At 39.5% G+C, this 27,235-nt stretch overlaps 1 protein-coding gene and 1 non-coding gene across 2 annotated transcripts in view; one reads left to right on the top strand and one right to left on the bottom strand.

Annotated features, from left to right (window-relative positions):
• Positions 1-955: 955 nt before the first annotated feature.
• Positions 956-27,235, bottom strand: part of LOC106142939 (1-phosphatidylinositol 4,5-bisphosphate phosphodiesterase epsilon-1-like) — a 76,564-nt gene continuing 50,284 nt past the window's right edge. The window contains exons 21-42 of the mRNA XM_060953228.1: positions 25,150-25,280; positions 24,447-24,540; positions 23,395-23,490; positions 22,670-22,779; positions 21,432-21,577; positions 20,735-20,922; positions 19,662-19,802; positions 18,571-18,764; positions 16,181-16,372; positions 15,504-15,723; positions 14,850-14,974; positions 14,015-14,222; positions 12,709-12,923; positions 11,247-11,391; positions 10,481-10,557; positions 9,805-9,892; positions 5,731-5,857; positions 4,891-4,990; positions 4,259-4,361; positions 3,281-3,400; positions 2,113-2,224; positions 956-1,416 (exon numbers count right to left, since the gene is read on the bottom strand). Of these exons, the coding sequence (XP_060809211.1) occupies positions 3,290-3,400; positions 4,259-4,361; positions 4,891-4,990; positions 5,731-5,857; positions 9,805-9,892; positions 10,481-10,557; positions 11,247-11,391; positions 12,709-12,923; positions 14,015-14,222; positions 14,850-14,974; positions 15,504-15,723; positions 16,181-16,372; positions 18,571-18,764; positions 19,662-19,802; positions 20,735-20,922; positions 21,432-21,577; positions 22,670-22,779; positions 23,395-23,490; positions 24,447-24,540; positions 25,150-25,280 (2,811 nt within the window). The 3' untranslated portion in view covers positions 956-1,416; positions 2,113-2,224; positions 3,281-3,289. The remainder of the gene's footprint in view (positions 1,417-2,112; positions 2,225-3,280; positions 3,401-4,258; positions 4,362-4,890; positions 4,991-5,730; positions 5,858-9,804; positions 9,893-10,480; positions 10,558-11,246; positions 11,392-12,708; positions 12,924-14,014; positions 14,223-14,849; positions 14,975-15,503; positions 15,724-16,180; positions 16,373-18,570; positions 18,765-19,661; positions 19,803-20,734; positions 20,923-21,431; positions 21,578-22,669; positions 22,780-23,394; positions 23,491-24,446; positions 24,541-25,149; positions 25,281-27,235) is intronic.
• Positions 22,817-22,888, top strand: Trnah-gug (transfer RNA histidin (anticodon GUG)). Its single transcript has one exon. It is a non-coding gene; the product is annotated as a tRNA-His (tRNA).

Here is a 27,235-nt window from a genome sequence, read left to right as displayed (position 1 = left end):
CATTCCTTTCGGAACTAGAAGTCAATGTAGTATCGTCAGTCATACAGGCGGAGTCTATTCGTCTAGATATGTCAGATATTGAATCAGAAATTTCCGTTGTGGATGTTGATCTATCAATTCTAACTACTTTAGGTTTTATGATCATGCTTGGAGGCAAATCCGGTATGCATCTAAGGTCTATCAGACTTATTGAAGACCGTTTCAAACTCTGACTAAGATCGAATTCGTCTTCCGAAGAATCATCGCCTTCTTCAAATTGTTCTTGTATTTTAATTTCAATGTAATCCACTAACTCTTCAGCGCATCGTTTTATACAATACAATCTATCCTCTTCAGACAATTTCCTAGACGATGGTTCATCTTCTTCCATTATATCGGATAGTTCTACACTATAAGGTAAATATTGTATATATTGTAATGTAGGAGGTTTAGTATACGAATTGAAATTCTCTATGTCTTCCTGATCAGTCATTATATCGTCATCGATTCTATAAAATTCGTAAACTCTCATAATGGCTTCATTGAATATACTTTCCAAATCCTGTTTTACGTTGCTCAAATCAACAACAGTTTCGGAAATACGTCTGCTCCCAGGAGATTTCTCCGATCTAAGATCGTCTCCTCTATCAATAACTGTGTCCTGAGTTTGTGTTAAAGTTGAATCAGATTTAGTTTTACTCATATCGCTAAATGTCTCTAATTTACTAATAGTCACATCAGATTTAGATTTCTCCGATAAAGATGGTGTTACAGACATGGATTTCGTCGGCTCTTTTAGTTCCTTATTTCCATAATTTTCCATGTATTTCAAAAGCATTTCAACTAAGGTTTCATTTCCTTCTTCATTAGGCGTCTCATCTATATAAGATAGATCTTTTACATTAATGTTAGATTCAGAAAGGCTAATTCCTTTACTAATAGGTTCTGTATTAATTTCTATAATTGGTTTCTCTATCCATTTCCTGTCTTCAGGTCCAAACAGGAATTCCATTAACGTAATTTTCTTATCTTCTTTATTACTAACATCTTCCTCTTTGTCCATACAACCAGTTGATGCTAAAAATTCAATTAACGTCTCCATTTTTTGTTCTAATTCTGTATTAACTTTAGCGGGCACGTATGTGTCTAATTTATTATCTGTTGGACTTGATTCACTTTTGAAACAGCTGCCTCCACTCCCTTTACGTTCTTCCTTCTGACTTTTGACAATAGTAAAGAAGAAGTCTATCAAGTTAGCTATTCTCCTTTCATTTTCGTATTCTTCATCATCAGTCAAATCCGATTCTTCTTTCACAAGTGGACATCTCTTGGGTGTATCATCGAATCTTCTCAAAACTGTTTCTTGGACAACTTGTAACAGATCCCTGGCCAATCTGATTGGAGATTTGGTGTCTGGGTGTATGGGTTCGTAGGTACCTGAAGAAATGAATGGAAATTAATTTGAAGAAGCTACAGTATGTGAAACAAAATCATGCATACATTTAGGTATTTTGATGATATTATGGTTATTTCCATATGATTGGTTGTTGCCTAAATAAAATCTTATTTTTATTTTATTCCTAGTTTTATTCAGCTCACGACAGTCTTAACAATTTCGATGTGTACATAGCCCTTAGAGACTAATTTAAGAAAAAAATATTGGTAAGTAATAGGCATGTCCATTTTCTACGTGCGCGCCTACTGCCTCACTGGGTCCCTCTCCGACCTTGGGATGGAAAGAGCGACCAGCAACGTCGCCTATAACAGCAAGATTCCTGGCACAGACGCGCCGGGCAGCCAGAGGGCATCGTGGTGAAATTCAAAAATTCAAAATTTTTATTCATTATTGTAGGATACTTCATTATTGTCAAAACGTTTGGTTTCACAACATTGGTTGACGTCAAATAAACTACTTAAAACTAAGTTTACTGTCGCTTCCAAGGCGTCAGTGCAGAAGCAGTAACAAATTGAAATGCCTGCGATCCCATGATGCCCTCAAAATGACAAGAAGGTCGCTCGGAGACGTTTCAGTAGGTAGCCTGTCAACATTAGGTGCCAGGAGTCTCACACCCGGGTGAAAACCCGGGGGTTGTCCGTTAAAAGGATTTGTCCTACGATAAAAAAAGGGGTTACCAGCTGGCGCGGACCGGCGCCTGTCCCTGTGGATGAAGTCCCACAGCGATCCCAGCTCCGAGGAGAGCGAGGCACGATGTGTGGCCAGGCGAGACCCCAGCCGGCGGAACAACTAGAACGGGGATTATATTTATACATGCACACATTTGACCGCCTCTGTGGCGCAGCGGTAATACGCTTGTCTGAGACACCGGAGGTCCCGGGTTCGAATCCCGGTCAGGCAATGATGAGATACGAACTTTCTCTTATTGGCCTTGGATTGGTCTTGAATTGTTTATATTATAAAATATAGTATCGTTGAGTTGGTATCTCGTAACACAAGTTTCGAACTTACTTCGAGGCTAACTCAATCAGTGTTATTTGTTAAAAAAAAATATATTCACGTCTATATCCCTTGCGGGGTCGACATAGCCTACAGTCTTGAAAAGACTGGTAGGCCACGTTCAGCTATTTTTTTTCAGCTGATTATATTTATTTCGTTTATAATGAAAGTGCCGTGTGGTTCCCGGCACCAATATAAAAAAGAATGGGACCAATCCATCTCGTTCCCATGGATGTCATAAAAAACGACTAAGCTTATGAACTTGGAATTCTTCTTTTAGGCGACGGGCTAGCAACCTGTCACTATTTGAATCTCAATTCTATTATTAAGCCAAACACGTCAATGTGGCCTATCATTCTTTTCAAGACTGTTGGCTCTGTCTACCCCGCAAAGGATATAGACGTGATTTTATGTATGTATTTTCCTCGATAAATGGTCTACTAAACACAAAAAGATTTTTTCAATTCGTACCAGTAGTACCCGACATTAGCGCGTTCAAACAAACAAACTCTTCAGCTTTATAATATTAGTATAGATGTTAGTTACAAGCACTGTTAGTTTTCCATACACATATGATCACGTCTACATCCCTTGCGGGGTAGACAGAGCCAACAGTCTTGAAAAGACTGATGGGCCACATGGGTTTTTTGGCTTAATGATAGAATTAAGATTCAAATAGTGACAGGTTGCTAGCCCGTCGCCTAAAAGAAGAATCCCAAGTTTATAATTGTATCCTTTAGTCGCCTTTTACGACATCCGTGGGAAAGAGATGGAACCACACGGCACGTTAGTTTTCCAAATAAAATAAAATAATATAAAATAAAATTTATAATAAGTATGGATTACCTGCAACACTCAGGACCTTAACGCCCTCAGTTTCCTGAGGGACACCCTCTTGAACCTGGCCACCTGAGCCGCCAGCGCCTCAGCGCCCAGCGACCCACCGGTCTCGCCTTCTGAATGAACCTGGACAAAACCATAAACAAAATACAATTGTAACTGAGTGCCTATCCATCTCTTTCCTATGGAAGTCGAAAAATAAAAATTCAAATTTTTTATTCATTATTACAGGATACTTCATATCGCTTAATAATTGTCAAAACGTTCGGTTTCACAACATTGGTTGACGTCAAATAAATTACTTAAAACTAAGTTCACTGCCGCTTCCGAGGCGTCAGTGCAGAAGAAGCGGTAACAAACTGCACTGCAGCATTTTCTTCAACAACGTCAACTTCAAAATTATTGAATTGTAACTGAGAGCCTATCCATCTCTTTCCTATGGATGTCGAAGGCATCTAAGGGATATGCTTATAAACTTGGGATTATTTTAGGCGATGGGCTAGCAACCTGTCACTATTTGACTTTCGATTCCATTATAAAATTAGCAGTCTTGAAAGTCTGATATTCCACTTGCAGATGTTAGACTTAATGATAGAATTGAAATTAAAATAGTGTCAGGTGTTCCCGACACCAATATAAAAAAGAATAGAATGACACTATGTTTTCCCATGGATGTCGTAAAAAACGACAAAGGGATATGACCACTCCATCTCTTTCCAATGAATATCGTAAAAGGCGACTAAGGGATAGGCTTATAAACATGAGATGCTGCTTTTAGGCGATGGGCTTGCAATCTGTCACTTTTTGAATCTCTTTTCCATCATGAAGCTGTACAGCTGAACGTGGCCTATTGGTCTTTTCAACACTGTTGGCTCTGTCCACCCCGCATCCGGTATCCCAAAATCCCTAAAAAGTCCAAAAGATGCAAAAAGTATGATTTTTAAGCATCCTGTCAGTCTGTTTTGATCAGAAACCTCCACCCACCTCCCTGGACCCCGTGCGTCTCTGCATGAAGGACCTGATGTCCTTGTCTGAGTGACCTTTAGCACGGGCGATGCCTTTGCCCAGGGGAGTGGACGAAAGACGCCTGTGGAGAAGAAACAAATCTACATATATACACAAAACTAGCTTAGACGTTCGCGCGAAATTAGCGCCACCAACCAAAGAATACCGCCGTGTGGTTCCCGGCACCAATACAAAAAAAAAATAGGACCACTCCATCTCTTTCCCATGGATGTCGTAAAAGGCGACTAAGTGATAGGCTTACAAACTAGGGATTTTTTTTTGGGCGATGGGCTAGCAACCTGTCACTATTTGAATCACAATTCTATCGTTAAGCCAAATAGCTGAACGTGGCCTAACATACATGCGCTTAGAAGCAAAGCGGATGCGGTAGTAGATATAATTAAGATTTAAGTGATGTGACGTCAATTAATGGTACCTTGTAGGTATCCAATTTTGAAAATAAATCTATTATTCTATATACCCGTTAGTACATACATACATACATACATAAAATCACGCCTCTTTCCCGGAGGGGTAGGCAGAGACTACCTCTTTCCACTTGCCACGATCTCTGCATACTTCCTACCCGTTAGTAAGATACAAAAATATACCTGCAATGTGTGGGGTCACTGAACGCTGCCTGTACCGGAGACTTTCCGTCTGTCACTGGGGTGTCTGACGAGAAACCTCCTAGTGGGAATCCTGTGCCGCCTGCAAAAAAAAACCTTATGTATAGATTTGCATAGACAGAGACTAGCTGTACCCGCGATTTTTTTCCGCGTAGTATAGTAATTTTGGGCGTCATTGAAGCCCCCAAGAATGAATAATTTTAAGGTTTTTTTCACATTTTCCATTATTTCTTCGCTCCTTATAGTTGCAGCGTGATGTTATATAGCCTAAAGCCTTCCTCGATAAATGGTCTATTCAACACAAAAATATTTTTTCAATTCGAACCAGTAGTTCCTGAGATTAGCGCGTTCAAACAAACAAACTCATCAGCTTTATAATATTAGTATAGATTTAACTCCATTTTGGAGCATCGATGGTTATGATGGTTAAGATGACCATTTAAATATACACACATACATATAATCACGTCTATATCCCTTGCGGGGTAGACCGAGACAACAGTCTTGAAGAGACTGGTACCTAGGTTACGTTCAGACGTTTGGCTTAATGATAGAATTGAGATTCAAATATTGTCAGGTTGCTAGCCCATCACCTAAAAGAAGAATCCCAAGTTTGTAAGCCTATACCTTAGTCGCCTTTTACGACAAAGCTATATTTGGCATATTTACAAATTTTTATTCACTCACAAACTTTGTGCAATTCAGACTTGTACACAATTCTTTTGAACGCCATCTGTGATTCGTATTCAATAACTAACCTGTAAGCTTTTCATTTCACATAATTCGTAACAGCGCCATCTCTGATCGAAGCCGGGTACTTACCAGTAATAGCACCCCGCGTCATACTTAACCCCCTTTGAATCCTGGCTATGGCGGCTCTATGGCGGGGAATGGGGGCCGTGGCGCCTTTCTCTTGGAGAACGAAGCGACCTATCGCTTTCCAGCCGGCCTGTGAACCATATTTTTAAATAATAAATAAGCACCTATTGATAGATAAATATAATACATACATACAAACATACATACATATAATCACGTCTATATCCCTTGCGGGGTAGACAGAGCCAACAGTCTTGTAAAGACTGATAGGCCACGTTCAGCTATTTGGCTTTAAGATAGAATTGAGATTCAAATAGTGACAGGTTGCTAGCCCATCGCCTAAAAAAGAATCACAAGTATGTAAGCCTATCCCTTAGTCGCCTTTTACGACATCCATGGGAAAGAGATGGAGTGGTCCCATTCTTTTTTGTATTGGTACCGGGAACCACACGGCACATAAATATAAATTGTGCAATACTAGGTTTAAACAATTCTAATTAGATTTAAAATTATAATGACTACTTAGCAGATACCTTTATGTATAAGTTAGTATGTCTACTAATACACAATATGTGGCCGTCCAAGCGAAAAGGGCCCACTGAGCACTTTCTAGTTTCCGAGATATTTGAGATTTTGTGAAAAAAGGTGGAAAATTGGCATTATGCGATTTTAATGGATTTTAATGCAACATGCAATGGGCTACATTTTCGTATAATAATCGTCTGTAAATAACGAACACAACGTGAGAAAATTGTAATTATATGTTTAGTGAAAAGGGACCAGTTATCAACACTCTTTAAATTGAATGATTGAAATTTAATTCTATAATGATAATGAGTTAAATAACAACTAATGTCGATGTTTAACCAACCACAAAGACATCTACTGTCAACAGCGATATTTTATAATAGAGATTTTTTGACTAACGGTGTCGCGCCAAATGTCCATAAGTCACGAAAAGCTCCTTACAATTGTTATAATTTACAAACCAGAGCTGATGCAGTTAATTATATAAAACAGTACTCCAATGATAATGGTTTAGTTTTACCTGGCCGTCTACCAGGTCACCGATATAATTCTGATCTAGTAATACTTCCTTGCAGTATGACCAAATCATACGTTTATAAAACATACTGTGATTCACTAATTTCACTGAATAATATTCCTTTTAGTAGGAGTACTTGGTACGACCTCTGGGAAACATTTTGCCCAAATGTTGTTGTGCAGAAACCGAAAACTGACCTTTGCGCAGTTTGTCAAAAAAATGTAACAACATTAGGAAAAATGAACGCTTTGAGTGAAGAAGAAAAATTAAATCTCATAATTAAATCAAAGCAACATTTAGACCTAGTACAAATTGAAAGAAAATATTACAGTGCTATAATCAGATGTGTAAGAGATTCATTCTCTGAATCTTTCCCTATGCTTGGACCTCATATTACTTGTAGTTACGATGGTGTTATGCATTACTCTTTTGATTTTGCTCAGCAAGTTCATTTACTTACCACATAGCTCTCAACAGATAGGGCCATTATATTTTTTGACAGGGTTCAAAGTCAGTTTATTTGGTGTTGCTGTAGAGCCATTAAAGAAATTTGTCTTATATATTATCCCTGAATCATGTCATACAGGTAAAGGGGCTAACGTAATCATTTCATTACTGCATCATTTTTTTGCAAATTTCGGATTAGGTGAAACCGATGTTGTGTGCCACGCTGATAACTGTGCTGGGCAAAATAAAAATAACTATGTTATGCAGTATGCTACGTGGCGAGTTGTTACAGGTAGGCATCGGTCATTTCGCATGTCATTCCTTCCCGTAGGGCATACCAAGTTCGCCCCAGACATGTACTTTGAACTTTTTAAAAAAAGTTTTAGAAATAGAGAATCTAATAAATTAATGGATTTGGTTGTAGCCGCAGTTCAGGCTTGTCCAAAAACTAACGCAATTACAGCTGTTCTCACAGGTAATGAGAAAGGTGATACTTTTATAAAAATGTATGACTGGGCAAAATTTTTTCAATCAGATGCTTCTACCATAAGCCAGCTATTAACATTTTCCCATTTTGAATCTAACGCAAATAACAAAGGGACATACATCGGTCGTGGCAAAAGTTTTAAATCCAAATAAAGTATATGACCAACTTCCAACAGAAATATTCCCGTCAGGTATGACTATAGAAAGGCAATGGTATTTGTATAACAAAATACGTGAATTTGTCGAAGAAGAATCTAAAGATATTTTGTGTCCCAAACCAATAGTCTTAGACGACATATCCACTCCTAGTCAATGTAGTGTAGTAGAAGGAACAACTACTTCTACTTCTAATACAACATCCAATCAAATTGCTAAGAGTGTTAGAAAAACGCCAACTTGTTCATACTGCAAGGAAGTCGGTCATAGGAATCAAGTAAGAAACGGGTCATATTTTTGTCTAAAGCGCAGGTCAGAAATTATTTGAGATTTAATTCTGACTTTTGAAACCTGTAATAGGTTAATTCTTTTTTTGTAATGTGTCGTATTAATGACTTTTAATTCATTAATTTTTATTCTTTTGACGTAAATTTAATCTGTTTTTGTATAATGTCCTACGAGTAGTATCTATATTCTTAATAAATGTGTGTTACAATGTACGCGAAATATAACCTAATTTCGGTCAACTCGACCCATTTCCTAAACTTAACATAACTACCAATTAGTTTTAAGTTTTTATTTTTTTATTCGATAGTGTTGCCATAATAAAAACTAGTCGATTTTATACTTAATATATTTCTCTATTATTATAAATAAGAATCTATGTAACTGACATCTTGATCTCTAGCTATTACAATTTAAAATTTTATTGTATTCAACTGGGCGCTTTTACTAAACTTATTATAAAGTTAGTTTTAAGCTTCTATTTTTTTATTCGATGGTGTTGCCATAATAATAACTAGTCGATTTTATACTTAACATATTGTTCTATTGTAATAAATAAGAATCTATGTAACTGACAACTAGATCTCTAACTATTACAGTTTAAAATTTTATTGTATTCAACTGGGCCCTTTTACTAAACTTATTATAAAGTTAGTTTTAAGCTTCTATTTTTTTATTCGATGGTGTTGCCATAATAATAACTAGTCGATTTTATACTAAACATATTGCTCTATAATAATAAATAATAATCTATGTAACTGACAACTAGATCTTTAGATAATACAGCTTAAACTTTCAATGCCTGTTTCCCAACAATTTGATTTTTGTAAGTGTGAACTTTGAAAATTTTTTATTCCAATGAATGTTATTATGATTAATTTTTTTTTTATTCCATATGATCAATTAACTATTTAACTATCCAAATATGGCCTTAACTCAATACCACCCAAGTGGTACCTTTATGTTTGGACTGCCACATATATGTTTGCAACATCTGAAAGGGTAAATATGAAGTTCTGGTATACATATTTTTTGTACAAGCATTTAAGAAGCTATTATGTCAAGAGGTATAGTCACATCTGTATCCCTTGCGGGGTAGGCAGAGTCAACGGTCTTAAAAAGACGGAGAGACCAGATTCAATTGTATTGCTTTATGATGGAATTAAGATTCAAATAGTGACAGGTTGCTAGCCCATCGCTTACAAGAGAGGAATCCCAAAATAATAGGTGTCTTTTACGACATCCATGGTTGTGATATGGAGTGGTTCTATTCCAAAATGCCTGCATCCACACGGCAGTTTGGAGATGTCATCACAAAATAAATAATAATTAATAAATTTTCTTTAATCAAGTAATAAAAACTCATAGTGTGTTAGTAACAATGTGCTTAGGTACCTATGTTAGTAAAATAAACATTATTCTTATTAAATACTAGAGGCCGCCCGCGACTTCGTCCGCATGGAAACCCTATCAATCCCGCGGGAACTCCGGGATAAAAAGTAGCCTATGTGTTATTCTGGGTCTTCAGCTACCTACATACCAAATTTCATGGTAATCGGTTCAGTAGTTTTTGCGTGAAAGAGTAACAAACATCCATACAAACTTTCGCCTTTATAATAGTAGTAGGATTATTAAATAAAGAGAAGAAGATCACTTACCTGAGCATTGTATACCACTTCATCATCAGCCAATGCCCTCATCCGTGATCGGCCGTCGAAACTCGTTAAGTCTTCGACTAAGACGAAGCTGAAATCAGTCAGTCAATTAACAAGTCCACCCATCGCCTCATAGAAGAATCACATCTTCCTTCTTTATCATACTTTCATAGAAGAATCTTATGTTTAACAGCTTCTTTCTTTAAATTGTATGAACAATCACGTCTTCATCTCTTCCTGGGTATTAAGAGCTAACAGTCTTGAAAAGACTGAAAGGCCAAGTTCAGCTGTTTGGTTTAATGATAGAATTGAAATTCATATAGTGACAGGCTGCTAGCCCATCAGCTAAAAGAAGAACTCCAAGGTAATAAGCTATCCCTTAGTCGCCTTTTACGACATCCATACGAAAGAGATGGAGTGGTCCTATTCTTTTTTGTATTAGTTATTAACAATTTAAAAAAAATAATCAAAATGAATTAAAATCGAAATGAATTAAAATAAAAAAATAATTGAAATCAAAATGAAATAAAACCAAAATGAATTAAAATCAAAATGAATTGAAATCAAAATGAATAAAAATCAAAATGAATTAAAATCAAAATGAATTAAAATCAAAATGAATTGAAACCAAAATGAATTAAAATCGAAATAAAAAAAAAAATAACAAACGTCAGGTTACCTTTTCGGATTATCGTGACACCTCGCCTTAGTCAGAGCTTGGTACACCACGTAGGAAGCGGTGGCCGTGAAGGGTACCTGTAATTATTGTAAGTACATTAAAAACCGGCCAAGTGTGTGTCGGCACACGCTGGAACCGTCTGTGGCGTTTGAGTTAAGCGTCAAAAATTTTTAGAATAAAGACAAACTTTCTTTGTTCCAGCTTTACAAGTTAAGGGGATCCATGGTCAAAGTCATACCCCGGGCTCCTCTCCAGAGTGGTGAGGATGCAACCGGGACTAAAGCCAGGAGGTAGAAGTATACATACATACACACATAAAATCACGCCTCTTTCTCGGAGGGGTAGGCGGAGACTACCTCTTTCCACTTGCCACGATCTCTGCATACTTCCTTCGCTTCATACACATTCATAACTCTCTTCATGCAAGCTCGGCGGTTTCGTGTACTTTTGACCTGACCCTTTACCAGGACGTAAAGTATACACACATACATATGGTCACGTCTATATCTCTTGCGGGGTAGACAGAGCCAACAGTCTTGAAAAAACTGAATGGCCACGTTCAGCTATTTGGCTTAACGAATATAATTGAGATTCAAATAGTGACAGGTTGCTAGCCCATCGCCTAAAAAAGAGTCCCAAGTTTGTAAGCCTATCCCTTAGTCGCCTTTAACGACATCCATGGGAAAGAGATGGAGTGGTCCAATTCTTTTTTGTATTGGTGCCGGGAACCACACGGCACGTATAAGTATATACGGAACATATCTACCTTCAATATAGCGTAAGGTATCTCTGGAGACACGTTGTAAACGCACACGAGGAAGTTCTCCGGCCTCCGGGGCTCCTCCTCCTGGGTGACGGACTCCTCGTCAGACGGCAGGGATTTGTCCTTCCCCTTGTCCGTGGAAGTAGACCTGGAACCACATCGGATAATAATTTGCTAGGAACAACATTTGTGCCGTTTGGTTTGCCTGGCACCAGTACAAAACAGAATAGGACCAGTCCGTCTCTTTCCCATGGACGTCGTAAAAGGCGACAAAGGATAGGCTTATAAACTTGAGATTCTTATTTTAGGCGATGGGCTAGCAATCTGTCACTATTTGAATCTCAATTCTATCATTAAGCCAAACAGCTGAACGTGGCCTGTCAGCCTTTCAAGACCTCTGGCTCTGTTTATCCCGCTAGGGATAGAGACGTAACCATATGTATGTATAGCCATAACTTCAGCCAGGCTGGTGTTATGCCTACGGGAACCGCACGACAGACGATGTCGAATCGGGACTTCTACTTATGCTCCAATCCGTGAAATTTTTACTTGCGACATTTAGGTTCTTTGCTGTGATTGGCTGATGGCATGTGACGTCATTGATGTCGCGACACTATTAACTATGCTCTTACCTGATGTTAGTAAGCCAAGCTCTGCTGCTGGGGTCGCCCCCACCCGTTTCAGCAGCAGTCTGGCCTCGGGTTTAGCTGTAGCACATCTCAGCACCCTCTCGTGAGGAGCCAGGACTCAATGCGCGGGAGTTCTCGATGGGGACTCTTCAATTAACACGTACCCACCACATTCAGTGTCCATATATGTAGATCAAACGGCGACCAATAGATGGCATTGTTTTGTTTACCACAAATTGTAGATCTTCAGCCAAGCTGGTGTTATACCTACGGGAACCGCACGGCAGACGATGTCGAATCGGGACTTCTACTTATGCTCCAATCCGTGAAATTTTTACTTGCGACATTTTGTTTCCTGTGATTGGCTGATGGCATGTGACGTCATTGACGTCGCGACACTATGAACTATGCTCTTACCTGATGTTAGTCAACCAAGCCCTGCTGCTGGGGTCGTCACCCACCCGTTTCAGCAGCAGTCTGGCCTCGGGTTTAGCTGTAGCACATCTCAGCACCCTCTCGTGGGGAGCGAGGACGCGTTGCGCAGGAGTTCTCGACGGGGACTCTTCAATTAACACATACTCACCACATTCAGTGTCCATATATGTAGATCAAACGGCGACCAATAGATGGCATTGTTTTGTTTACCACAAATTGTAGATCTTCAGCCAAGCTGGTGTTATACCTACGGGAACCGCACGACAGACGATGACGAATCGGGACTTCTACTTATGCTCCAATCCGTGAAATTTTTACTTGCGACATTCTGATTCTTTGCTGTGATTGGCTGATGGCGTGTGACGTCATTGACGTCGCGACACTATGAACTATGCTCTTACCTGATGTTAGTCAACCAAGCCCTGCTGCTGGGGTCGTCACCCACCCGTTTCAGCAGCAGTCTGGCCTCGGGTTTAGCTGTAGCACATCTCAGCACCCTCTCGTGGGGAGCCAGGACTCGTTGCGCAGGAGTTCGCGACGGAAGCTCCTCGACTAGCACGTAATTCCCTCGCGCTGAGCGGTTCACGCCGGATTTTGTCAGGCATTGCGCTATGGCCTGTGAAATAGTTTAGTTTTAGTCTGTAATTTAGACTGTTGGCTCTGTCCGACTCGCCTTTTACGATATCCATTGGAAAGAGATGGTGAAGTCCAATGCCAGGAACCTCACATACTCGTACATACATATCGTCACGTCTATATAGGGATATAGACGTGACGATATGTATGTACGAGTATGTGAGGTTCCTGGCATTGGACTTCACCATCTCTTTCACGTGGATATCGTAAAAGGTGAGTAAAGAATAGACTAATAACTTGGGATTCTTCTTTTAAGCGAAAGGCTAGCAACATGCTGTTTTTAAGGTTTTTCCGGCAATAATTCAAATTTTTCTCCCCGTAAAAACCATCCTCGAACTTCAACGAACATTAAAAAAAAAGAATTGGCCAAATTGGTCCAGGCTTTGTTGAGTTATGCGCTTACCAACACATTCTGCGACTCATTTTTATATTTTAGCCTAGCGACCCGCCCCGGCTTCGCACGGGTGCAAAATTATAAATGTTATTATACATAAAAACCTTCCTCTTGAATCACTCTACCTGTTACAAAATACCGCATCAAAATCCGTTGCGTAATTTTAAAGATTTAAGCATACAGACAAACAGACTAAAGTAGCGACTTTGGTTTTATACTATGTAGTGATACATACTGTAAATAACACTGTCTAAAAATGGCTCTGTTAAACATGCAGAAATGCTGGCAATAAACTCCCCCTGGTCGTGGTGTAACGCCAAGGGGAAATATATATTATATATATATATATATATATATATACATATATATATATATATATATATATATATAAAACCGTGTGCCGTGTGGTTCCCGGCACCAATACAAAAAAGAATAGGACCACTCCATCTCTTTCCCGTGGATGTCGTTTAAGGCGACTAAGAGATAGGCTTACAAACTTGGGATTCTTATTTTAGGCGATGGGCTAGCAACCTGTCACTATTTGGATCTCAATTCTATCTTAAAGCCAAATAGCTGAACGTGGCCGATCAGTCTTTTCAAGACTGTTGGCTCTGTCTACCCCACAAGGGATATAGACGTGACCATATGTAGGTATGTATAAAAAAAACAAACATTACCTCATTAGCAGTGGTGTCTTGGGTGACCTTCAGTATAGAATACGCCTCGTTTCTCGCCACGGCGTACACCACGAGGAAATGTATCTTCCTCCTGTCGTGGGGGGAACTCAGTTCCGTGTCGACTCTCGTACTCTCACCAGCCAACTCTTCCGAGCATCGGGAGAAGATGAGAAGAGACGCCATGTTGAGAGGTTGGTTTGTTGGTGAGCTGGAAGGAATCATTGTTACTGTGTATTAATGTGCCGTGTGGTTCCCGGCGCTAATAGAAAAAAAAAGGACCAAACCATCTCTGTTGCCACGGATGTCGTAAAAGGCGACTAAGGTATATAACCTTAGTCACCTTTTGCACCCCTAGTTGTCTTTTACATACATACATATGGTCACGTCTATACCCCTTGCGGGGTAGACAGAGCCAACAGTCTTGAAAGACTAAATGGCCACGTTCAGCTATTTGGCTTAATGATAGAATTGAGATTCAACTAGGGACAGGTTGCTAGCCCATCGTCCAAAAAAGAATCCCAAGTTTTGGAAGCCTATCCCTTAGTCGCCTTTTACGACATCCATGGGAAAGAGATGGAGTGGTCCTATTCTTTTTTGTATTGGTGCCGGGAACCACACGGCATATATATATATAGTCGTCTTTTACGACTTCCATATTAAATATTTGGGATTCCTCTTTCAGGCGATGGGCTAGCCAATCTGTCACTATTTGAATCTCAATTCCATCATTAAACCAAACAGTTGAACGTGGCCTATCTATCAGTCTTTTCCAAGACTGTCAGCTCTGCCTCCCCCGCGAGGGATGTAGACGTGTTAATATGTTAATCAGACTCACCGTAACCTCACGTGTCTGTACCCTGGCCTCAGACACTGCAGCGGTATGACACGTTGTGACAGCATGTAGTTAGTGTCAGCATCGTATATCTCAAACCGGACGAACGCTAGCTCGGGGAAATTGATCTGAATGAGAGAGAGAAAGATTTTGTTATTTTTTTTTATTATTTCACTACATAGTATAAAACAAAGTCGCTATTTTAGTCTGTTTGTCTGTATGCTTAAATCTTTAAAATTACGCAACGGATTTTGATGCTGTTTTTTGTAACAGGTAGAGTGATTCAAGAGGAAGGTTTTTATGTATAATAATAAAGCCGGGGCGGGTCGCTAGTAGTACTACATAAAATACAAATATCTTGAACTTTAGAAAGAATGAGAAATAATTCATTAATTATACATACATACATATGGTCACTTCTATATCCCTTGCGGGGTAGACAGAGCCAACAGTCTTGAAAACACCGAATGGCCACGTTCAGCTATTTGGCTTAACGATAGAATTGAGATTCAAATAGTGACAGGTTGCTAGCCCATCGCCCAAAACAAAGAATCCCAAGTTCGTAAGCCTATCCCTTAGTCGCCTTTTACTAAACTTAACTAACAATAAATCTACCTAAAATAAAATAATGTAAGATTGTATTTATTTTTAACCCACTTTGAAATTGAAGGATTCCCTCCACACGGGGTTCAGAGCGTTTCTTCTCGCAATCTGGGTCTTGACCTTCCTGCAGTCAGCTGGCACGCCCAAAATCTCCACTTCCACGAACGCATTGTAGAACGAGTAGACGTTTTCTGCCACGTATTGTCCAGATATCACTGCCAGGTGGAGATGAGACGCGTGGATGCCGTCGAACTCTTTGTCCATTGGATTAAACCTGGGTAACAAAGGTTTTGGTTAAGAATTCAATTATTAAACTAGAATTAAACTAGTTCTACATTCATACATACATACATACATATGGTCACGTCTATATCCCTTACGGGGTAGACAGAGCCGACAGTCTTGAAAAGACTGAATGGCCACATTCAGCTATTTGGCTTAATGATAGAATTGAGATTCAAATAGTGACAGGTTGTTGGTTCTACATTCATTCACGTTTTTTAATGTAGACAATGTGTGCATTCGTCCACGATTTAGATTTGAGAGATCTATATTTGTATATACTGACGTCCGATGAAAACGCTGCAGTGTAGTTTGTTCCGCCGCTGCACATGCGCTTTGGAAGCGGTAGTAGTTGTAATTAGATTTAAGTGATGTGACGTCAATAAGTGATACCTTGTATCCAAATTTTGAAAATAAATCTATTCTATTCTATTATACTCGTGTCTTACCTCCTGTAAGCTATATGTCCAGGGTCCCACATGACCTTGGGCTTTTTCACATATCCAACGCATCCGTTGCTCTCAAACATGGCGGCGTTGATAGCCATAGCGGCGTCCTCTGTCTGGTAGTTCAAGGCCACAAGTTGAACGCCGCACGACCAGAAGGTCACAGGATCGAAGTTCGAGGAGTCTATGCGTAGGCTGTGAAGGGATTTAAGGAATTATGAGATAATTTGGGAGTATGTCACTTCTAGATTTTAGTCGCAGCTGCGTGAATTTAGCGCCATCTTCATATAAGCGACGAAATTAACACGATATATAAAAAGCAACGAATCAAACGTTACCTACAAAAAGTGGCGAATTTTTGGTTATCCCAGGAGGAATATAGTTTTTACCGGGTTGAAAGGTACCCTAAATCCTTCTCAAGACTCTTAATTATATATATGTACTTGATATTTCAAGACGATTAATCTATACTTATATTATAAAGCTGAAGAGTTTGTTTGTTTGTTTGAACGCGCTATTCTTAAGGACTACTGGTTCGAATTGAATAATTCTTTTTGCGTCGAATAGACTACATATCGAGGAAAACTTTAGGCTGTATAACATCACGCTGCAACTTTAAGGAGCAAAGTAATAATGGAAAATGTGAAAAAAAAAACGGGGAAAATTATCCTTGAGGGCTTCAAAATAACTATTCTACGCGGACGAAGTCGCGGGCACAACTAGTTTAGTAGATACCCTATGAAGAGGTAACAAACAAATAAAAAAACTTACTTTCGCAGTTTCACTTATTATTTTGGGAACAGGCTTTTAATTATCCCAACTAAGGATACAACCTATTCAGGCTCTTAAACACTGGCAATATATCCTGTCGTTTCAAAGGCGACTTATCAGCAATTAAGCCTGTCTTTGACAGCTATTTTTGGGTGAGTTATGGTCAAGTTGTCCAACATACCTGGCTGGGTAAGTCCTGACGAGTTGCGTTTCAGTATGAGCAACTAGAGCCGTGGGGTGTTTCCTACAGATCTTCTTGCCAATTGCCTCATTGATGAAAGAGCATTTATAGCGAGGGTGGTGAGCTTCTGGGGCGTTGAGACACCAGGCTTTCAAGAGTTCTGCCGTTCAGAGATTCTGCTTCATCTCTCAAGGACTGTTTTCACGCAATTGACACTCTTTCGCAGCTATTTTTGGGTGAGTTATGGTCAAGTTGACTTACATACCTGGCTGGGTAAGTCCTGACGAGTTGCGTCTCAGTATGAGCGACTAGCGCCGTGGGGTGTTTCCTACAGATCTTCTTGCCAATCGCCTCATTGATGAAGGAGCATTTATAGCGAGGGTGGTGAGCTTCTGGGGCGTTGAGACATCAGGTTTTCAAGAGTTCTGCCGTTCGGGAGATTCTGTTTCTTCTCTCAAGGACTGTTTTCACGCAATTGACACTCTTTGGCAGCTATTTTTGGGTGAGTTATGGTCAAGTTGACTTACATACCTGGCTGGGTAAGTCCTGACGAGTTGCGTTTCAGTATGAGCCACTAAAGCCGTGGGGTGTTTCCTACAGATCTTCTTTCCGATCGCCTCATTGATGAAAGAGCATTTATAGCGAGGGTGGTGAGCTTCTGGGGCGTTGAGACACCAGGCTTTGAAGAGTTCTGCCGTTCGGAGTTTCTGCTTCATCTCTCAAGGGCTGTTTTCATGCAATTGACACTCTTTGGCAGCTATTTTTGGGTGAGTTATGATTCAGTTGTCTAACATACCTGGCTGGGTAAGTCGTTCGTAGATTCTGCTTCTTCTCTCAAGGACTGTTTTCACGCAATTGACACTCTTTCGCAGCTATTTTTGGGTGAGTTATGATTCATTTTTCTAACATACCTGGCTGGGTAAGTCCTGACGAGTTGCGTCTCAGTATGAGCGACTAGAGCCGTGGGGTGTTTCCTACAGATCTTCTTTCCGATCGCCTCGTTGACGGAAGAGCATCTTTAGCAAGGGTGGTGAGCTTCTGGGGCGTTGAGACACCAGGCTTTGAAGAGTTCTGCCGTTCGGAGTTTCTGCTTCATCTCTCAAGGACTGTTTTCACGCAATTGACACTTTTTGGCAGCTATTTTTGGGCGAGTTATGGTTCAGTGGTCTAACATACCTGGCTGGGTAAGTCCTGACGAGTTGCGTCTCAGTATGAGCGACTAGCGCCGTGGGGTGTTTCCTACAGATCTTCTTGCCAATCGCCTCATTGATGAAGGAGTATTTATAGCAAGGGTGGTGAGCTTCTGGGGCGTTGAGACATCAGGCTTTGAAGAGTTCTGCCGTTCGGAGATTCTGCTTCTTTTCTCAAGGACTGTTTTCACGCAATTGACACTCTTTCGCAGCTATTTTTGGGCGAGTTATGGTTCAGTTGACTTACATACCTGGCTGGGTAAGTCCTGACGAGTTGCGTCTCAGTATGAGCCACTAAAGCCGTGGGGTGTTTCCTACAGATCTTCTTTCCGATCGCCTCGTTGACGGAGGAGCATCTGTAGCATGGGTGGTGAGCCGCTGGGGCGTTGAGACATCGCCCTCTCGAGCTGGACGACTGGGACTGTTGGGACTGCTGCGCCATTTGCTGGGAACAGCATTTTGTAAGTCAACATTATGTTTGTATAGAATTGTCATACATACATATGGTCTCGTCTATATCCCTTGCGGGGTAGACAGAGCCACCAGGCTTGAAAAGACTGAATGGCCACATTCAGCTATTTGGCTTAATGATAGAATTGAGTTTAAAATAGTGACAGGTTGCTAGCCCATCGCCTAAAAAAGAATCCCAAGTTTTAAAGCCTATCCCTTGGTCGCCTTTTACGACATCCATGGGAAAGAGATGGAGTGGTCCTATTCTTAATTGTATTGGTGCCGGGAACCACATGGCAATAAGAATTGTCATCTTATATATAAAATTCTCGTGTCACAATGTTCGTTTCCGTACTCCTCCGAAACGGCTTGACCGATTGTTATGAAATTTTGCGACCATATTGCGTAGGTCTGAGAATCAATTTTTCATACCCCTTAGTGATAAGGGCTGTCCACCCTTAACATATTTTTTTAACTAGAAATTACTCAATAAATATTTTTATGGCAAAACAACGTTTGCCTGAACAGCTAGTACATTCATAAATTCTACAGGTCAATGCTTCGAAGAAGAAGTAGCAGGAAGTGAGAAACGTGAAGTAAGAAAAACAGATAATTAACTTACTGCGTGCCGTGTGGTTCCCAGCACCAATAGAAAAAAAAGAATATGACCACTCCATCTCTTTCCCGTGTATGTCGTAAAATTCGACTAAGGGATAGGCTTACAAACTTGGGATTCTTCTTTTAAGCGATGGGCTAGCAACCTGTCACTATTCGAATCTCAATTCTATCTGAAAGCCAAATAGCTGAACGTAACCCTTTACAAGTCTTTACAAAACTGTTGGCTCTGTCTACCCCGCAAGTGATATAGACGTGATTGGGTGATTCAACTTACTGTGTTGGTGCTATCACTGCTCTCCGAAGACTCGAAGCTGCTGCTGGGAGCGCTGGCACTATCCTTGGTGCTCCCGCTCGCAGCCGGCTGCTTTATTGAGCTTCTCGGTGACAACGGGTTGAGACCGCGGAACTTTATCGCCTGTATCGATAAATAAATAAATATATACGGGACAAATTACACAGATTGAGTTAGGCTCGAAGTAAGTTCGAGACTTGTGTTACGAAATACTAACTCAACGATACTATAATTTATAATAAATACTTATATAGATAAACATCCAAGACCCAGGCCAATCAGAAAAAGTTCTTTTCTCATCATGCCCCGGCCGGGATTCAAACCCAGGACCTCCGGTGTCACAGACAAGCGTACTACCGCTGCGCCACAGAGGCCGTCAATATCGATAGGAATATAATATGTTTTTTGAAGTAAGACATACATAAATAAAATAAAGCCTCTTTCCCGGAGGGGTAGGCAGAGACTACCTCTTTCCACTTGCCACGATCTCTGCATACTTCCTTCGCTTCATCCACATTCATAACTCTCATCATGCAAGCTCGGCGGTTTCGGGTACTCTCGACCTGACCCTTAACCAGGACGTCCTTAATTTGATCATATAATATTTTCTTGAAGTAGCTACATTTAATTATATGTGTTATTTATTATCAATTCGATTCGATTCGATCTGATTCAATTTAATTTTTTTAACAATCTTTATTGCATATCATATAGTAGTACATCAGTGTGCCGTGTGGTTCCCGGCACCAATACAAAAAAGAATAGGACCACTCCGTCTCTTTCCTGTGGATGTCGTAAAAGGCGACTTAGGGATAGGCTTATAAAATTGGGATTCTTCTTTTAGACGACGGGCATTTGAGCAACCTGTCACTAGTTGAATCTCAATTCTATCGTTAAGCCAAATAGCTGAACGTGGCCATTCAGTCCTCTTAAGTTTTGGCTCTGTCTACCCCGCAAGGGATATACTTAGTAATCTTAGTATGTATGTTTGTATGGAAACTGTTCATCATATGATCACAGGCAAGCACACTACATTAATTACAAAATATTTTTACCTGTACATAAGTGACCATATCGCTTAACTCCTTGGCTATTTGATTACTACGTTTCCTATTTGTTGTGTGTTTGACAGAGCCTGACGTCTCGCCGTCTCCCTCACTCCTCCTGAAGCTCTGGTAGATAGAAAGAGAGGTGCGACCGCATTTCTCGTCAATTGACTTGAGGATTTTGTTAAGCTCTTTTTCTGAAACAATTTAAGACTTTTCTTAAATTGACCTATAAATAAATAAATATATGTATAAGAGACATATTACACAGATTGAGTTAGCCTCGAAGTAAGTTCGAGTCTTGTGTTACGAGATAATAACTCAAGGATACTATATTTTTTTAATAAATACTTATAGAGATACCTAAACATTCTAGACCCAAGCCGATCATAAAAAGTTCTTTTCTCATCATGCCTTGGCACCAATAAAAAAGAATAGGACCACTCCATCTCTTTCCCATGGATGTCGTAAAAGGCAACTAAGGGGTAGGCTTACAAACTTGGGATTCTTTTTTTCGGTGATGGGCTAGCAACCTGTCACTATTTGAATCTCAATTCCATTAACCATAACAGCTGAATGTGGCCCATCAGTCTTTTCAAGACTGTCGGCTCTGTCTACCCCGCAAGGGATAAAAGCGTGATTATATGTATGTATAAGAAGATTATAAGTGGATCCTCTTTTTCATCAAAGTTATCAACATTCTTACCATCGAGTTCCTCATCATCCTCATCATAGTCTTCATCAGAGAAGTACTCCGTGGCAGAACTGCCCGCAGACTGGTTTGACATGATGGAGCTGGTGCGGTTACCCTGGTCCTGGAGGGAGGTGCTCGTGTGACGGATGCCGTTTGAGCTGGACAGAGATACAAACATACATACATCACTACATAGTATAAAACAAAGTCGCTATTTTAGTATGTTTGTCTGTATGCTTAAATCTTTAAAATTACGCAACGGATTTTGATGCGGTTTTTTGTAACAGGTAGACTGATTCAAGAGGAAGGTTTTTATGTATAATTTTTTCCGAATATTGCACGCGTGCGAAGCCGGGGCGGGTCGCTAGTACATACATATAATTACGTCAACCTAATGTCTGGTATGCATAGGCATTCTAGCAACACTGTCACCATTTGAATGTTAATTCTATCAGTAAGCCAAACAGCTGAACGTGGCCTTTCAGTATTTTCAAGACCGTTGGCTCTGTCTACCCCGCAAGGGATAAAGACGTGATGACATGTATGTATGTATGGAAAATGTTCATCATATGATTCTAGCTGGACAAAGATACAAACATACATACATATAATATTGATTGCCATTAAACTTTTACCGCGGTTTGTTTTCGTAGGAATTTTCAGAAATATTTAGCTCATGTTACTTCTGAAGGTTTCGTTTGTCTCTGCGTCAAATATTATCAGAATCGGTACAGTAGTTTAAGAGTTTAAACATACAAAAATAGATTATTTTTCTCTTTATCATATACTAGCATTTGCGCGGAGCTTCGCTCCTGTGGAAAATTCCAGAACCATCTATTTTTATCAATTCCAGAATTTATCTATTTTTAATTTTCAATTGTAATATCTGTGCAAAATTTCGTGAAAATCGGTCCTATAGTTTTTGAGTTTATTCGTTACAAACATACAACTCTTTCATTGATGGATGAGAAATTAGATAGTGTTAGTTAGTTAGAATGACTGACCAAAAATGTGAAAGCACTCATTCCCTTTGATTAATTAAAAACTCACTAAAAGGTAATATATTGTGAAATAAAATAAATAAAATGTGAATTCTAACTTGTCTCAACTCTCAACTCTTTTGGGTAATGTGAAAAAAAAACAATTGACTCTCATCTCTTAAAAATTAACTTTTTTTATAAGCTGCCAGTGCGCTAACAAAACAAACACCCTTAGTCGTACCTGACGATATCTAAATGTAGAAAACTCACCGGAACGCAGTAGCAAGAACTCCGCCATAACCCTGGGCGGAACTGGCCCCGGTCAGGCCAATAGTTGGACTAGATTCTATGGGGGGTATCTTCTTGTTCTTTATAAGCACCTGAAAAACGAGAAAGTCTTAATATAACTTCATTTTGGCCTCTGTAGCGCAGCGGTAGTGCGCTTGTCTGTGACACAGGAGGTCCCGGGTTCGAATCCCGGCGAGGGCATGAGGAGAAACGTTCTTTCTCTGATCGACTTGGGTCAAGCAACCTGTCACTATTGCAATCTCTCAATTCTATCATTAAGCCAAATAGCTGAACGTGGCGATTCAGTCTTTTCAAGACTGTTGGCTCTGTCTGCGCAGCAAGGGTTATAGACGTGACCATATGCATGTATGCATGAGAAGAAAGCATCCCATTAGGATGTCCACCTCTACCAGTCCAACCTTAAGGAACATACATACATAAATATAATCACGTCCATATTCCTTGCGGGGTAGACAGAGCCAAAAGTCTTAAAAAGACTGACAGGCCACATTCAGCTGTTCAGCTTAATGATAGAATTGAGATTCAAATAGTGACAGGTTGCTAGCCCATCGCCTGAAAAAGAACCCCAAGTTTATAAGCCTATCCCTTCGCCTTTTACGACATCCATTGAAAAGAGATGGAGTGGTCCTAGTTCTTTCTTTTCTAACAGTGTCGGGAACCACACGGCACAACGTTAAGGAGCTCACCTTGTATTTCAATTGTTCCGGGCTCGGCAGCCTGGGCTCGTCAGTGTAGTCTACCTCGAACAGGAATGACGTCACCAGCTTATCTCCGAATACTGCCTGGATGAAGACGGGATCAGTACATTATCTTGGTATGCCATTCTCAACTCAGATTTCGGATATATCTACTGATTTTAGTCCGGTCAATTTAGACCAAAAAATAAGAATGAAACTACATTAATTCCAATCAAGCTGAAAATTAGTATAATTGTTTAAAACACAATCAAAAGCATTATTTCAAAATTCCTCATAACTTTATGATCTACAATTTATGTCTGAGGTAATTTTCCGATAAAACTTACCGTTTTGAAGAAAATCGTGAAAAACCCATTTTTTTACCTTTGACCTTGGGTAATTTTTTTTCCTTAAACCGGAACAATGGGTAATTTTGAAATAATGCTTTTGATTGTGTTTTAAACAATTATACTCACTTTCAGCTTGATGGGAATTGCTGTAGCTTCGAATGTCTAGATTGACCGAACTATTTGTTTTTTTAAAGTTAATTGTTTAATAAAAATAGATACCTACATACGTACATAAAATCACGCCTCTTTCCCGGAGGGGTAGGCAGAGACTAAATGTTTTCACTTGCCACGATCTCTGCATACTTCCTTCGCCTCATCCACATTCGTAACTCTCTTCATGCAAGCCCGGTTTCGGGTACTCTTGACCTGACCCTTTGCCAGGACGTCCTTAATTATATATCTACAGATAATTTAATATAATACTAATGAAAAAATTAAATTTTGTAACAAAAATTTTAAGCTAAACATCTGAACGTGGCCTATCAGACTTTTCAAGACTGTTGGCTCTGTCTCCCCCGCACGGGATATAAACGTAATTACATGTATATATGTCGGTATCTAAATTATTAATAGGTCATTCAAGTTGAAGATTAAAAATTATTATAAATATCTTCCTTCCAATGAAATGGCCACTCAGTCGTTTTCGTGACTGTTGGGCTCTGTCTACCCCTGATAGACGTGATTACGTATGTACGTTTATCAATTACTGACCTCAAAAGTGCTCGCCATGACCTGTTGCTGCGGTAGACTGCAATGGTTCTCAATGCTGAGGATCAGGGGGTACGGTGATGTCACGAAGGCACTCCTGATGAAGAACACATTGTGATAATATTGACATGGTGTTGAAATAATTTGTACAGTAATGTACATGTTATATTTTATCTTCATATTTTATTTGACGACATACATACCTAGGTATTCGTATTGAAATTTTTAGTTTTATAATCTTTTTGTTTTTTAATGAATCTTTCAAACTTTACGAGACTGTTGGCTCTGTCTACCCCGTAAGTATACCTACTCTAGTTATTTGTATTAATAGAATGAATGAATGTGCCGTGTGGTTACCGGTTCACCAAAAAAATAAAAAAAAAAAGGACCACTCCAACTCCTTTCCATGGATGTCGTAAAACGCGATAAAGGCATATGCTTATAAATTTGGGATTATCCTTTTAGGCGATGGGCTAGTGACCTGTCAGTCTTTCAAGACTGCTGCCTCTTATCTACCCCGCAAGGGATATAGACGCGATTATATGAATGAACGAATGAACAATTGAACGAATGAACGAATGCACGAATGAACAAATAAACGAATGCACAAATGAACGAATGCACGAATGAACAAATAAACGAATGAACAAATGAACGAAATGACGAATATACGAATAAATAAATGAATAAAAGTAGTTCTACTAACCTCGCTATAGTCTCCACGACTCTCCGAAAAGGTATCTTCGTGGTGAACGTGTGGCCGTGATATATGACTGGGCTGCCATCGTCTCCGTCCCAGCAATCCAGCTCCACACAGCGGCATCCCGTCAGCAGAACCTGCCGATAATTATAAATAGATTGATACATGAAAATAGGGTTGCCATCTCTTAAATTTGGAAAACCGGACAATACGCGTGAAAACCCCGGATTTAGGGTCCGAAAGCCGGACATGTCAACAAGGTCTTTTAAACATATAGTACAATGCAATAAAAGACATTTGAAAATGTCATAAATCACCTTTTTTATTTATTAATTTTTTAAAACCCGGTCTACAAATGAAACCATCCCCGGACGCTCCCCGGATGCCCTCTAAACTAGGACAACCCGGACGGATGGCAACCCTACATGAAAACCCACGCCTCTGTCCAGCAGAGACTATACAGGGTGACATTTGAAACAACTGCATCCTTGATGAGTACACTTAACAGTAAAATTTATGCAGTTGAATTAAAAGTCACTCTGTATAATATGAACCGTGTGGCACCAATATAAAAAAAAGAATAGGACCACTCAATCTCTTTCCCATGAATGTCGTAAAAGGCGACTAAGGGCAAAACTTCAAAAGTGGGATTCTTCTTTTGGGCGACGGGCTAGCAACATATCACTATATGAATCTCTATTCAACCATTAAGCCACAGAAGAACAGCTGAAAGTGACCTATCAGTCTTCAAGACTGTTGGCTCTGTCTACCCCGCAAGGGACGTGATTATATTTATGTATATACATATATTACATAATTATTATTTATTATCACCCACACAAAGGTTCTCCGCTTAATCCAATGGTAGACTGTTAGATAATGCTATTAGCATTAGGTCCGCATATTGTACTTTACAAATTGTAATTGTTACAATAAAGAATAAATAAATATCTTTCGCTTTGCATACAGCACGTCTCTGTCCCCTACGGGGTAGGCAATGTTGATCTGCATGGCTAATGGAATTAAAATTCTACATTACATATACATACATATAGTCACGTCTATATCCCTTACGGGGTAGACAGGACCAATAGTCCCGAAAAGACTGAATGGCCACGTTCAGCTACTCGGCTTAATGATGGTATTGAGATCCAAATAGTGACAGGTTGCTAGCCCATCGCCCAAAAAAAGAATCGCAATTTTATAGGCCTATCCCTTAGTCCCCTTTTACGACATCCATGGGAAAGAGATGGAGTGGTCCTATTCTTTTTTGTATTGGTGCCGGGAACCACAGGGCACCTTAAAATTCTAAAAGTGACAAATTGCCATCGCAAAGAAGATTCCCAGGTTTATCCTTAGTCGCCTTTTACGAAATCAATGGGAAGAGAGGGAGTGATCGTATTTTAAAGTGCTAGGAACCACACGGCAGTTCACGGCACTTATGAAATGGCACAATAGTTTAGTTGCCATTGCTTCCTCTATTAAAGAAAAAAGAAATAGTGTTGTTAGTGTTGTTGTTAGTGTTTGCAGTAAACGTTTGACAGTTTTTTTGTTGTCGATTTACTTGTAAAAAATTTATAAATAGTACTGTGTTCATGCAAAATAATAATGTAAACATCCCCTCATCTCCTTTCATCTACAAAGTTTATATAAGCAACTTCATTGAAAAAATAAAATACAATCGTCTATTGATTATTTCTTTCACGGACGTATTGCGCATGCTTGAAATTATAGATTACACTAAGTTCCTGTCTAGAGTTAGAGCCTGAAGCAGGCACATTTTTGTTCAGACAGATATTGAGTTAGCCAATGAGTTTTACTGTTTAAATATCGGCTTTTTATTTAATTAATATTGTAGGGAACCTATTTCTATTTATCATTATTTATATTATAATTACCTATATATTAATATAATTTATAGTATTTAATAATATTTTCTAATTACATATTATTTACAACTTATATATTAATTTATATTTACACATTTACAAAATATAATCGACACGCAAAGCCGGGCGGCAAACTAATGCAAGGATAACGCATCATAGCTGTATAGCTACGAGTACCTACGATGCGCCGGACACGGCCGGCC

The sequence above is a fragment of the Amyelois transitella genome, chromosome 31, assembly GCF_032362555.1.
Source record: "Amyelois transitella isolate CPQ chromosome 31, ilAmyTran1.1, whole genome shotgun sequence".
Taxonomy (NCBI): Eukaryota; Metazoa; Arthropoda; class Insecta; order Lepidoptera; family Pyralidae; genus Amyelois; species Amyelois transitella.
Note: the sequence above shows the minus strand (reverse complement) of the source record. Positions and strands in the feature narration are given on the sequence as shown.